A 14,583-nucleotide genomic window follows, 5' to 3' on the forward strand; every position below is an offset into this window, starting at 1 on the left:
ACTTTTTCACCCTCTTTCTGAGTTAATATTCTATATTTTCTATTACTGAGAGTAATTTTTGAGAATTATAGAAATCCTCTTTCCATGTAGACATATAAACATTTTTACCTTATCAAGTCCCTTAAATTTTCTCCTTCTTATTTATCTTTCTGGGCTTCTTTTGTGTCTCATATTTGGCCTTCAAATTTTTGTTTAGGTTTGGCTTATTCCTCAGTAATGCTTAAAAATCTTCTATCTTATTGAATGACTATTTTTTCCCCTAAAAGAGTATACTCAGTTTTGCTGGATAGGTGACTGGCTTATAAACCCAAATCTTTCACCTCTCTGAATATCATATTCCATGCCATCCAGTCCTTTAATGTAGGAGGTGATAGGTCCTGAGTGATCCTGACTATAGATCCATGATATTTGAATGGTTTCTTTCTTGCTGCTTGTAGTGTGTTTTTCCTTGATTTGGGGACTCTTTGAATTTGGTTATTACATTCCTGGAAGTTCTGGAGGTGATCTGTGAATTTTTTCAATTTCGATTTTATTTTCTTGTTTAAGTCTCTGGGCAGTTTTCTTTGATGATTTTTTGTAATATGATATTCAAGGTTTTTATTTGTCATAGCTTTCAGGTAATCCAATAATTCTCAGATTGTCTCTCCTAGACTTTTTTATGGGTCAGTAGTTTTTTTCTATAAGATATTTGATGTTTTCTTCTGCTTTTTTTTTCATTCCTTTGATTCTGCTATATTGTTTTTTGATTTCTCATGAAATCATTAGTTTCTAGAAGGTCAATTCTGACTTTTAAGACTTGGTTTTCCTCTGTCAGTTTTTGGTTCTTTTTTCAAATGGCCCATTTCTTCTTGCATCACTTTCATTTCTCTTTCCCACTTTTCCTCCACATCTAATAATTGGTTTTGGAAGTCTTTTTTGAGTTCTTCCAGAATCTGTGTCCAATCCATATTTTTCTTTTAGACTTTGGGTGCATTTCCTTTACTTTTGCTGTGCCTTTCTGTTTGTGCACCTTATTTTTTGTCTCCATAAAAAGTCTTTAGAGTTAGGTTTTCAGGATCTGACTTAACTTGGACTTAAATTCTGTGAGAGCAGATGTGTGGGGTGGTGGAGGGGTGAGTTGCTCTTGGCTTGCTCTTCACTCACTACTTTGCCTCCTGCTTGCCCTGTTCCCCTCTCCCCTCAGTTCTCTAGATCATCTCTGCCTACCTATTGGGTTTTTCCTTCTTTGAAGGTTGTATTCCTCTGTCTCTGTTGATTATTTCACTCCTATATTTGTTTTGTTGGGATATTTTAATTTTGGTCAGAGAGGATTTTCATAGTGAAATGGTGAGCTGCTACTCTAGTTACTCCTCCATCTTGGTCCTACCCCCAGAAATCTACCCCCAGTGTTTTAACTCATTACTTTATATTTTGACTCAGAAGGGCCTGATCATTAGGTTTTAGGATGAAAATTCTTCTGTTTTGAGAGGTGGGATAAATTTATTTTGATTGTATTAATAGTGTTCAGGTTGATTATGAAATTCTCTGTTGAAGTAGAAAATCTGGAATAAATGCAAATATATAATATGGTCTCCTATATAAGCCTATAGAGCTTTCAGGAATAAATACCTTGACAGGACAATAACAGCACTTCCAAAAGTACTTCCTAAAAGGAAGGACTTCTTAAATAATCATCAGTATTTATAAAGCACTCAGTATGTGCCAGGCACTAGTATTGACTATACAAAGAAAGAAAAACACAACCCTTTTTCTCAGGGAGTTCATATTCTAAATGGGGGGGGGGAGACAATATGCAAACAACTCTACATATATTATGTGTGTGTATATATACACATAGATATCCTAATTATATTTACATCACAAATTTTATAAATATAACATATGTATCTATTATATAGAACATAAGAATGTTTGCATATATGCATACATATATTATACATATTAGAGTTAATATTATTAGAGTTAATCTCAGAAGGAAGTGAATCAAGGAAACAAGAAAGGCACCCCACAATAGATGAGATTTGCTAGAGACTTGAAGGAAACCAAGATTGGATGTAAGGAGGAAAAATAATTCAAACATGAAGGACAGCCATTGAAAAGGGTAGGTGAAAATGCTCACAATCACACCTGTACACAGAAATCATACTGTACATATAAATGAGAAATAATGGAGAAGAGGACCAAGTTTCCATATTTGGAAAAATGATTATTCTTCAATATAACATTCAAAATATCAGGATTATGTTTATCAGATACTTCCATTTGCATGACCTGAAGTGACAGGCTTCTCTTAAATAAGTTGGATTGGAGCTTTGGAATAGTATATTGTATTTTTAGACTTTCTTCTGATTTGGTGCTCTTTTTGACCTTTTTCCTCTAACCAGATGATAATCTGACAGCACCCAGACTACTTATCTGAAGATTCCTACATCAGGAGCCAGCTGTTCCCAAGGAGAGACTGACTCTCTCTCTCTCTCTCTCTCTCTCTCTCTCTCTCTTTCTCTCTGTAAAGATATTTTTAGCGTTGTGACTTAAATGTTAATTTTAATGGTCACTAAGGAAAATCCCAAATAATAAAATACCCAAGTCAGCTGGAAATTTTATGGTGATTAATTGATAGTAGAGGAGATTAAGGAGAAGGAAGAAGGAAAAGGAGTAAGGTTTTCTCCCACCTGGCTAGTACTGGGTGGGAAGATTAGAAGATCTAGAAAGAAAGGTTTTGGAGTGTGAAGGAGGAAAGAGTCATCCTAAACTCCAAAAGGGGCTCAGCCAAGATGCCTGAACCTGAATCAGCTCAAGGGCAAACTCACCACCAAACCCAGACAAATAACTGCCACCACTCCAAGATGTCAGAGTGCCTAGCATGCTGCCAGTCAGAGTTGCCTCTCCAGGGAAAGAGAGGGAAGGGAGCTAGTGACCAGTGACAGGCCTTATATAGACAGTTTTATGTCACTTTCCTGTGTCTCATATGTACCAATCATAGCTTAGTTTGACTTAGGACAGCCCAGGGGTCTGTCCGCTTTTTCTGCACATGTCTGTTGAAGGACATTTTTTTCAGATACTTAATCCTTGAGTTTGGTGCAGACCTTCCTAATCTTGTTAAACTAAGGAAGGTTTAGAAATTTAGAGTTCCTAAGACCTGATTCTGTTAGTCCAAGTATCTCTATTGTTATTGATCAGGAAATAACTAAATCAGATCTTCTAAAGTATGGTCTGATTAGGGTGGAATAGTTTTAAAATTCATGTCTCTCTAACTTTCTCATTTGGGTATCAATGAAACTATAGGCATAAGACTTTTGAAGAATACAAAAAATGTTACCTTCTCTCATTTCCTCATCCCAACCTACATTTTCTAACATTTTCCCACTGTTTTCTACTGTACCCACCTTTCTTTCCATTGAAGATACCAAATTATAGCATAAGCTGCCTTGATTTTCAGGCTCTGGTCAATTTCATTATCAAACTTCCCTGTTACATCATCTGCAAGAGATATCAGCAAGTACCTTCAAGAGTAACCTTTTTGTTTAAGTGTATCACAATCATGTGTCAGTTATTTCTTGTCCTTTTTTTTTTAAAAGGATGGAACCAATTGTGTCAAATAATTTATTCTCATCTTTGAGGAGGGACAGTAACCTTCCCTCCATTAACCTGTAATTTCATTGGCTTCTCGTTTAATTTATAACATCAGTATGTATTTGGTTCAGTTCCTTCAGGATAGTACATTGTTTTCTGGATAGAGATGTTCATATCAAGAACATTGACAGTTAAATTAATGTCTGTACAATGTTTACTATTTTGTAGTTCTTGTTAAAATTTATTTAGTGGCACCTTGAGCAGCAAATAATTGCCCAGTTATGTTACAAATTTATTTTTCCTAGGACAAGCTTGCTTGAGGCATTATAGCTTTGTACAGTCAAAGAAAACTGTCATGCTTATATTATCACTGTAGTAAGCATTTAATGAATAAATTTAAAATGATATGTTAAATTACTCTGGGAATTTCCAAACGCATTTGTTGTTGTTTTAAGGAGTTAATGGAACTAAAATGTTAGGAACCACTGTTCTAGGAACTGCTTGATTTCCTAGAATATTTCCTTTTATTTTTCACTACTTTTTACCATCATTGTGGAAATGGAAAGAAACAGAACAAGACTAAAAATAAGACTAGAAAGTCCCTGCCCCATAGTCTAGTTTAATTTTTCTCTTAAAAGGCTTTGACATCATCTCTGAGACTCATTGGTCCACAGAGTAGTTAGCAGTTCTTAGACATAAAAGACTGCTATGTGGGTCGGCATGCTTTCCTGTCTGGTGATAATAACAATATCTACTAAGACTGGAAATCCTCTGCCACATAGGCTAGAGTAGTTTTTCTCTAAAGCACAATGATACCATATTTGAAACTTACTTGTTCCATTTATTATTGAAATTGCAGCTACATTGAGATATTGACATTTCTTTACTGAATAGCATGGTGCATAGAAGACAAAAATATGAAGATAGTGATAAAGGAGATGTTAATTATGCAAATTAAACTCAAAAGCATTTTACCTACATTTCATTTTCCTCTGGGGAACTGACTCTTAAGTACTTACCAGCATACCCCTGCCTCTGTCCTCTGTGCCTAGGACATTACCTGGTACATAGGAGGCAGTTAATGAATGAATTAATTTAGTTCAACACCCATATTTTGTTGATGAAGAAACCGAGACTCAGAAAATTGAAGAGATTTCATGTGAATAGTTGAGTTTGGAAAGACTCCCAATTAAGTTTTTTTTTTTAATTCTCTATATTTTTCAGTTTCTGTAGATAGATTTTTAATAATTACTTTTTGAGATTTTGTGAACCATGTTCTCTCCCTTCCGCCACCCATTTCCCTTCGCAAGATGTCAGGTAATATGATATAGATTGTACATGTGCTATCATGTAATACATATTTATTTCCATGTTTGTTATGTATTGAAAGAATACATGTTACTTATATTTGAAGGAAATATAGTGAAGAATACTATGCTTCAATCTGCATTCAGATTCTGTCAATTCTTTCTTTGACAGAGAATATCCTTTTTTATCATTAGTCCTTAGGAGTTGTCTTAGATCCTTATATTGCTGATAATAATTAAGCAAATCATAGTAAGTTAATCATCATACATTATTGCTGTTATTGTGTACTTTGTTGTTCTGCTTTTGCTCACTTCATTTTACATCACTACATATAAGTCTTTTAAGTTCCCAGTTCAGTCTTCTTTGTACTACAGAACACTTATCTTGTTATCTATAAAATCATTAGAAAGTATGTCATTTTTTTAAACAAAAAGAAAAATCAAGGTCTTCCTTGAAAATTAGTTTGTGGCTGTTCAGTCATTTCATTATATTCAACATTTTATAATCCCATTTGAGATTTTCTTGATAAAAATACTGGAGTAGTTTCTTTTTTCCTTCTCTACCTCATTTATAGATGAGGAAACTGAGGCCAACAGGGTTAAGTTACTAGCCACACAGCCGGTCACTTTTTCTTGACTTCAATTCCTGTGTTCTTTCTACTGTGTCACCTACCTGTTCCAGGTGATCAATAAGATCTAAATGAGAATGTCTGAGAGATAACTTGTCATTAGTCACACGATCAGAAAAAGGCCCAAAGCATTGTTTTTCAAGAGTGGTGGGGAGGGGATAGAATTGGATAATGATTAATATCCCAATGCTTTGTGTAGGTAGTTGGAATGGCTTTTGTAAACCACTTGATTTCTTTAGTTTCATGTGGATTCCCATATTTTCATCTGGACTTTTCATTCTGTTTGTTCAGTTATACATTTAAAATACAAGTAAGACACAGCAGGAATCACTGAGTAGTGTGGGATTGATGACTAACATTTTCTACCCTGAAAGTTTCAGGAAGAAAATTTTGCATTTTTGCTTGGTTGGGGATTTTCCTGAAAATACCTTCAGTAGCAGACAAGGAGCTACTAAAGGTTTTTACCTCTGGCAATATTCAGCCCAGTACACTGGGGCCTGGGGAGATTGGGCCAGAGTGTTGCAAGCACTGTGAATACTGATGAGCCATGTTCTGTGGGGACCCATGTGCTTGCTCTTTGTACTGTTCTTGTTGCTTCCTTTTATCTAATTCATTATGTTAAAGGATTCATAGAATTAAGAGTTGGAAGGTACCTTCAAGTCTAAATCTTTCTTTTTTACATGTACTGGGGCTTAAAGAGGAGAAGTAATTTGTCCAAGTTCATAATGCATTAATTATCCAAATCAGTATTTTAAAAAACAGCTATTTTGTGCTGTTTCCGAAGACAAAACTGGACATTCCTGTCAAGGAATTGACCTTCCTTGGGATGATAAGTGAAAGGGGGGTGTAAGTCTAACAGATAGTATTCTTACTCACATCTTCTGACTCTAAATCCAGCATTCTTCTGGAAAGATAAGGGATAGGAATTTGACCTGAAATTTCATTGGTATAGAGAGTTCCCAGTTGAAGACTCTGTCCACCAGTGCCAATGGCTACCTTCTCTACATTCTGTAGTCTTAGAGAGTGGTCTACAGCACTCAGAGGTTAAATGATTTGCCCCAGATCACACAGATAGTGTGTGTCAGGGTGAGACTTGAATTCTTCTTTATAGATTTGAGATTAGATTACTATGTGCTATATATTCTGCTATCTCTTTGGACACAAAGTTGGAGAATTCCTTTATTAGAATGCACTCATGTCTAAAAAAAATAGATGATGGCATGGAAATACACAGGGCTGGGAGCAAAGAGATCTGGGCTCTGATGCTAACATACTTTGTCACTTAAAAAAAACCCTTAGCTTCTGTCTTAGAATGCATACTAAGTATTATTTCCAAGGCATAAGAGGGACAGGGGCTAGGCAAAGAGGGTTGTGGCTTGCCCAGGGTCACACAACTAGGAAATGTCTGGGACCAGATTCAAATTCAGGTCCTCCACACTCTAAGGTTGGTACTCTATGCACCGAGGCACCTACTCACACCTCACACTTTCTTAAGTCGTTTTTATTTATCTGGGAGGGCTCAGGTTCTAAATCAGGAAAATGAAGGAACTGGAAAAAAAAAGCATTTCTAATGTTCATTCCCATTTTGACATTCTATGATTCAATTCTATGTTGTGTTTTAGTATTTTTATCTAGGTAAGCCCGATTATGCTTATTTTTATATATTTACTGTGACATCCATCATATAGGAATATTAAATTGAATAAATACAAATTTAAGGGAGGATGAACAGAAACAAGATAGGTGGCTTTCATCCACTGAACTACTTTTTTTAAGTCTTTATACAATGTGAGAGGTGATGAAACATGTGGGCGGAAAACTAGCTTCAGAGATGAAACAATATGGGTTAAAATGCCTTAATCACTTTAGAAAAGAAACATTACTTCCTATTGCCAACAGGCAAATTTATTTTTAGAATAAATGTTTATTGATGTCTAAGATTTTCATATCACTTACCTTTCCAAATGTTTCCTTCCCTTCTCCTCCTCCTAGAGAGCTATCCTTTGCCACAGAGAATTTAAAAGAGAAAGAAAAAAAACAGCTCCACAATTAACAAACATATAGAAAAGTTCGACATGATATGCACAATCTTACACCCATAATCCCTTAGCTTTGCAGAGAAGAGGGAGGTAGTTGGGGCTGACCAAGTGACTTTCTAAGACTACAAATTTCAGAAGAGATCATCAGTGGTTTAGAGATTCTCTTCAGCAAGAACTGGAAAGCACTGATTGTAAGCAAACCTCAGATGTTTTCTGCCAAGGTCACTTTGGCCATATCATATAATTTCCTTGGTCCTCAGTTTTCTTGTCTGTCAAATGATAGAATTGAATAGATGACCTCTGAGCCCCTTTGTGACTTTAGGTCTATGATCCTAAATCAAAAGTCTAGCTTTCCTTCTTGTTTTTTTCCAAATGGGGAAGATATCATGCTAAGTGCTAAAGAAGGTACAAAGCTTAATACGATACCACTGTTGCCTTTAAGGTTCTTCCACTCCAGGTGAGAGGTAAAGCATATATACAAATAACGAAACTAGAAAATGAAATGTGATGAATGCACAAGAGGAGGACATAGGATGAAAAGGGAGAGCTACTTTCCTGTTTCTTGTTGTTGTTGTTGTTGCAGGAGGGAAGTGGTCAGGGCAGCCTTCTTTGAGAAAATGACATTTTGAACTACACCTAGAAGTGTGGTAAGAATTTCAATAGATTAAAATCACTCAGAGGAGATCTGTTATAGGATAACAATATGAGCAAAAACATAGGGATAGGAAAGTAGAATATATCTGGATGACAGGTAATACAGTTTGGCCATGATATAGAATACACAAGGGAGAGAAACTTGAAATATAGCTTGAAGATGAGGCAGGAGACAGATTCTGGAGGGGATTATAATGTTTATTAATTAGTGTAGCTAGGATCTTATGATGTTTATTAATTAGTGCTGCTAGGTGATTCAGTAGATAGGGTGTTGGATTTGGTATCAGAAAGAACTGAGATTTGAATCCTGTCTCAGACATTTACTATATGGCCCCTGAGCAAGTCACTTAATCTGTCCGCTTCAGATCCTTCATTTGTAATATAAGAATAATAATAGTAATTCCTTCTCAGGGTTGTTGTAATAATAATTTTTTAAAAATAATTATATATATTATAGGGGGAAGGTTAAGTTGTATTTGAGAGGTTCAGTCTTTCAGTATAGAGAGGGGGAAAGAGAGGAGAACCCCCCTTCACAAAGCAGGGTACAGGGGAGACAGCTGATGTTTAAGGTTGGCTCAGAGAGAGGAGAGGGGGTTTGAAGATTTCCCCCCTTCTGCCTTCCCTCCTTAGCGAAGGCTGCCCTCCCTGATTCGCTCTTGTCCCTCTTGTCCCCCCTCCACTACTCAAGACCAAAGGGTTTCCCCTTGTTCAGTTCACTCACACTCAGCTTGGGGAATAGATAACTTTTAATGTCAACTCAATCAGGTAATACAAAAGGAATAACTAGCACGGAAAGAATGGGAAAGAGAAGTGGGGAAAGGGGTTCCTGTCTCTATCTAAAACACTTTTCCTCCCTCCTCGAGTTTGAGAGGAAATCAGGCTTTGGCAGCCTGAGCCCTCTGAGAGAAAGTCAGGTTGACTCACCCCCACTCCCCACCACCTCCCCCCACCTCCCCGGCAACAGGAGCTGAGGTAAAGTCTGCTCAGGTTTACCTTCAGAAAGTCCCTGCAATTGGGAAATGTTGGGAGTAAAGATTTGCAGTTACCAGCAGGAAAAGTGGGTAACCCTCAAGAGAAAGTCTTTTCCCAACTTCTCTCTTTGGCTTCTCAAGCCTGAGAGACTGACAGAGCAACTCCTCTACCAGCCAGAGTCTTCTCCTCCTCCAGATTCCAATCCCTTGGGGCCCCTCCCCCCTCGAGGTGATCAGTTTCACAAATTCTTCAGCCTGGAACTTTTTCTTTAGTGCCAGCCTCTGTCACATATAGAAGTTAGGACATAAAAAGCATCTTAAGATTTGCAAGTTATTTTACAAATATTTATAAAGGGCTTTGGAAAACTTAATGTACCATAGTATGCAAGTACCTGCTATTATCATTGTTATATTTTTCATCTTTATATAGTGATACAAGCATGTATACAAGTAAAGTTGCATTCCTTCCCTTAGGCAAAAATGGCAATAAGAAAAGTGAAAAGAACAGAAGTCATGACAAAGTTTCAAATGGAGACAACGAATCCCAAATTGTATCTGAAGATGTCAGAGAAAGTAAGTAAAGAATCTTTGTTATAACCTTGTTCTTCCATGTCTAAGTTCTCTGTATAGGTAATAATTAAATGGTTTGAAGCCTTGTAAAAAGCTAATTCATTCTTAGTATATATTGTGTAGAATTACATGTAATAATCAAATGCCAATTGCGATTGAGATGCTTAGGCATTTGTGTGTATTTCAATGTGGTTTTTGATGGTGGTAAATACTATTGTTTTTTGTGAAAAACAGATTTTCATATTAGCCACCTTGCAAAAGAAAACACACAAAAACCCCAAAGAAAATTTTAATACGTAAAAAATAATATGCTTAAATCTGCACTGAGTTCATCAGTTCTCTCTCTCTCTGGAGTAGGTAGCATTTTTCATCATGAGTCCTTTGGAATTGTCTTGGATCATTGTTTTGATCAGAGTTGCTAAGTCTTTCACAATTGATCATCCATAGAATATTGCTGTTACTCTGTACAGTGTTCTCCTTACTTCTCTTGGCATCAGTTCATATAAGACTTCCCAAGTTTTCTGAAAACATACGTCTTAACATTTCTTAAAGCATATAAGTATGTCATCCCAATCATATACCATAACTTGTTCAGCCATTCTCTACTTGAGGGGCCTCCCCTAAGTTTTCCTATCTTTGGCACCACAAAAAGAGATTGTATAAATATTTTTTACAATAAGTCCTTTTCTCTTTTCCTCAATCAATTTGGGATACAGACCTAGTTGTGGTAATGCTAGGTCAAAGGAGCTGTGCAGTCTTATAGTTCCAAATTGTTTTGAGCATAGTTCCAAATTGTTTTCAAGAATGGCTGGACTAGTTCACAACTCTACCAATGGTGCATCAGTGTCCCAATTTTCCCACATCCCCTCCAACATTTATCATTTCCCTTTTCTGTCATGAGCCAACCTGACAGATGTGAGGTAGAATCTGTTTTTTAAATTTATATTTCTCTTATCAATAGCAATTTTTTCATGTGAATATTTAGTTTTGATTTCTATTTCTTAACATTGTATCTTTTAAACATTTATCAACTGGGGAATTGCTCATATTTTTATAAATTTAGTTCAGTTACTTATGTGTTTTAGAACTGAAGTTTTTATCAGAGAAATTTGTAAATTTTTTCCCAATTTCCTATTTTCCTTCTAATTTTGAGTGCATTCACATTGTTTGGGCAAAACCTTTATAATTTCAGGTAATCAAAATTATCCATTTTACTTCCCATGATCGTATATATCTCTTGTTTAGTCATGAATTCTTCCCTTATCCTTAGACCTGAGAGGTACATTTTTCCATGCTCCCCACATTTACTTATGATATCATTCTTAATGTCTAAATCATTTATTCATTTTGACTTTTTTTGGTATAAGGCATAAAATGCCAATTCCTACTTTTTGACAAATTGCTTTACAGTTTCCTCTATAATATTTGTCAAATGGTGAGGTCTTACTGCAAAAGCTTATATCTTTAAGTTTATCAAATTCTAAATTATTATGGTCATTTATTACTGGACTTTATATGCCTAATCTGTTTCACTGATCCACCACCCTATTCCTTAGGCAATACAAAATTGTTTTCATAATTTCTCTTTTCTAATGTAATTTAGTCTCTAGTACTGTTAAGCTTTCTTCCTTCATATTTTTTATCAATTCTTCTAATATTCTTGACCTTTTGATTTCCAGATGAATTTTGTTATTTTTTCTAGCTCTATAAAACAATTCTTTGGTAGTTTGAGGTATTGGAGTAAAAAAACCTAGGTATACTTGTTATTTTTATTATATTGTCTTGGCCTAAACCATAAGCAATTAATATCCCCCTAGTTGTTTACATTTGCCTTTGTGGGAAGAGTGTTTTATAATTGTGTTCATAAAGTCTCAGGGTTTGTCTTGGCAGGTAGACTCCCAAGAATTTTATATTGTTTGTAGTTATTGTAAATGGAATTTCATTTTCTAACTCTTCCTGATGAGTTTTGGTGGTGGTATATAGAAATGTTAATGATTTGTGTGGGTTTATTTTCAACTCTGCAAGTTTGTTCCTTATTGCCTACTTTTATTCCTTCAATTTTTTTTCTTTTTTATTGCTATAGCCAGAATTTCTAATATAATATTGGATAATAATGATTATAATGGATATACTTGCTTCATCCTTTATTTTATTTGGATGGTTTCATATTTATCCCCATTACAGATAATGCTTTTCCTTGGTTTTAGATACTATTTATTATTATAAGAAAGTGTCAATTCATTCCTATGCTCTCTAGTATTTTTAATAGGATTGGGGGTTGTATTTTGTCAAAAGCTTACTCTGCATCAAATGATATAATCATGTGGATTTTGTTGTATTTTTTATTGATGTTGTCAATTATGCTCAAAGTTTTCCTAATATTGAACCAGCCATATTCCTGGTATAAATATCACCTTGTTACAGTATATTTTTGCAATATGTTACTGAAATCTCCTTGCTAGTATTTTTTAAAGTTTTTATATCAATATTCATTAAAGAAATTAGTCTTTATTTTTCTTTCTCTATTTTTGTTCTCCTTGGTTTAAATATCAAAACCATATTGATGTCATAAAAGGAATTGAGTTGGACTCCTTTTCCTATCATTTCAAATAGTTTATATACGATTGGGATTATTTAGTACATGCATGTTTTGTAGAATTCATTCATAAATCCATCTGGTCATAGTGATTTTTTCTTAGTGAGCTTAGTGATGATGTCCTAGTTCTTTTCTCTAAAATAGTGTTAGAGTATTTTATTTTCTCTTCTTAATCTAGGCAATTTATATACTTAGACTATGGGTTTCATTGGCATGCAATTGGTTAAATGGTTGCTGATAATTTGCTTCAATTTCACTTTCATTAGTAGTCCATTCAATTTTTTTTTGATACTAGTAATTTGGTTTTCTTCTTTGTTAATGAAATTAACAAATATTTTATCTATTTTGTTGTTTTTCCCCCCATGTTTAATGCCTTTTCAAAAAATAATTTTAATTTAATTAACAATGGAAATTTCAAGGTATATCTCACATTCTACTTCCCCCTACTCTTAGTTCTCCTTTCTTTTCCTTTATTCCAAGCATGCCAGAAGGCCTCAACTAGAAGTAATATTCCTCTAATTTTGGGGGGTATTTAATGTTTATGGCATTCAATTGATACTTTGTTGAATTGATGTTGTTAGTCATCTTTTCATGCACATATATTATCTCAATGGTGTAGTAGAAAAAGTTTATATCCTCTCTTTGTTCACTTGCTAGATTTTCACCATGGACTGGTAATCTAATCTCTCTGTGTCTGATTTTTCTTATTTGTAAAATGAGAATTGAACTAGATGGCCAACTCTAAATCTATGATGCTCTATGTCTTTTTCCTTTAGTTAGATGATAAAGTCTTTGAGGATAGAGACTATTTTTATTAAGATGTGCATCTCCCAATCTGTGTAATAAAGTGGCTTACATATAGGAAAAAATACAATAAATATAGAATTTGTTGATTGATCATAGTAATATCAATGAAAAATGCTGGAATGACAGAGAAATGACTTGAATAGTATAATCTGCCACCTTGGTTAGGGACCACTTGAGTCAAGCATGGTACAGTGAAAAGACTACTGACTCTTAGACCCAAAGCCCTGGATTCAAATCTTACCATTAATACTTAATACCTATGTGACATGGGGTAAATCCCTTAGTTTCCCTGGGCTGTGGTTTCCTTATGTGGAAAATGAGGAAGATCATCCAAATGGCCTTTGAGCCCCTTTACAGCTCTAAATTGTCAAAGCTCTTATCTGATCTGCTAATCATTTGTTTAATGATTTCTTAAGTGGGTAGGCTATATAGTGCCAAGCCATATAGTCTATACTAGCTTTTTTTTTCCATACAACATTTCTAGAAACCACATCTTAAAGTATATCATGTTTTCCTTAAGGAATACAATACAATACAATATTTATGAGTTTGATTTCTGACCCAAGGACTGTGCATAAAATAAATCCCAGTTAGTTGAGAGAATTTTTTGCACCAGGAGTTCAGTTCAAAAACAATAATCATTGATTTGATGGCAGGGGGTTAGGGGTATGGAGTTTAGAGGATTTGAGCAAGGATTGCCTTTTGATTCTTCCCTCCATCAAACTACATCATCTTTCCTGAATTTCCATATAACACACATCTTGATTAAGTCCATTTGCCCTTTCTATTTGCAAGACCTCAGTGTGAGAAGGGAATTCTCATGGACTACCTAATAAATCCATCCTTTAACTGACCAAGAATCCCTTCAACAACATTTCCAACAAATAGTTATCCAGCCTTTTCTTGGGGATTTACAATAAAGAATGAACTCACTGCCTACCCCATTTATTTCTTCCTTTCCTGCTATTATAGTTTAGAGAGATTTTGGAATGATGGGAAATATGAATAAAAATGACTTTCAGACCATTAAAAAGCAAACAAATCAATTTAGTCCCTGGAGGAAAAAGAATAAAATCAAAACAGTGGGATACCATCTCATTTTGCCCTTCACCTATGAGCATGGCATTTTTGTGCACTTTGGCTCAGCAACAACCTCTTCAAGAAGCATTTAAATATCTAATTATACAAATGATACTGTCAGTCAATAAACATCAATTAAACACCTGCTATGTGCCAGGCCTTATGCTAAATGCTAGAGATACCAAGAAAGGTAAAAGACAGTCCATACTTTGAGTCTGAGAGTGACAACATGTAAACCATTGTGTACAAACAAAGTGTATATAGGATAATTTGGAAGTAATTGAAGAAGATGCTAGAATTAAAGAGAATCAGTAAATAATTTATGTAAGATAGATAGAGAATAAGACTTAAATCTTG

The 14,583-nt window shown here is 34.9% G+C and overlaps 1 protein-coding gene across 2 annotated transcripts in view; it reads left to right on the forward strand.

The window, feature by feature from the left end:
* Window positions 1-14,583, forward strand: part of CPXM2 (carboxypeptidase X, M14 family member 2) — a 294,314-nt gene that overhangs the window by 20,162 nt on the left and 259,569 nt on the right. For both annotated transcript variants that reach the window (XM_007478849.3, XM_001376113.3), the window contains exon 2: window positions 9,648-9,746. In XM_007478849.3, the coding sequence (XP_007478911.1) occupies window positions 9,648-9,746 (99 nt within the window). The remainder of the gene's footprint in view (window positions 1-9,647; window positions 9,747-14,583) is intronic.

This window comes from Monodelphis domestica, chromosome 1 (assembly GCF_027887165.1).
Source record: "Monodelphis domestica isolate mMonDom1 chromosome 1, mMonDom1.pri, whole genome shotgun sequence".
NCBI lineage: Eukaryota > Metazoa > Chordata > Mammalia > Didelphimorphia > Didelphidae > Monodelphis > Monodelphis domestica.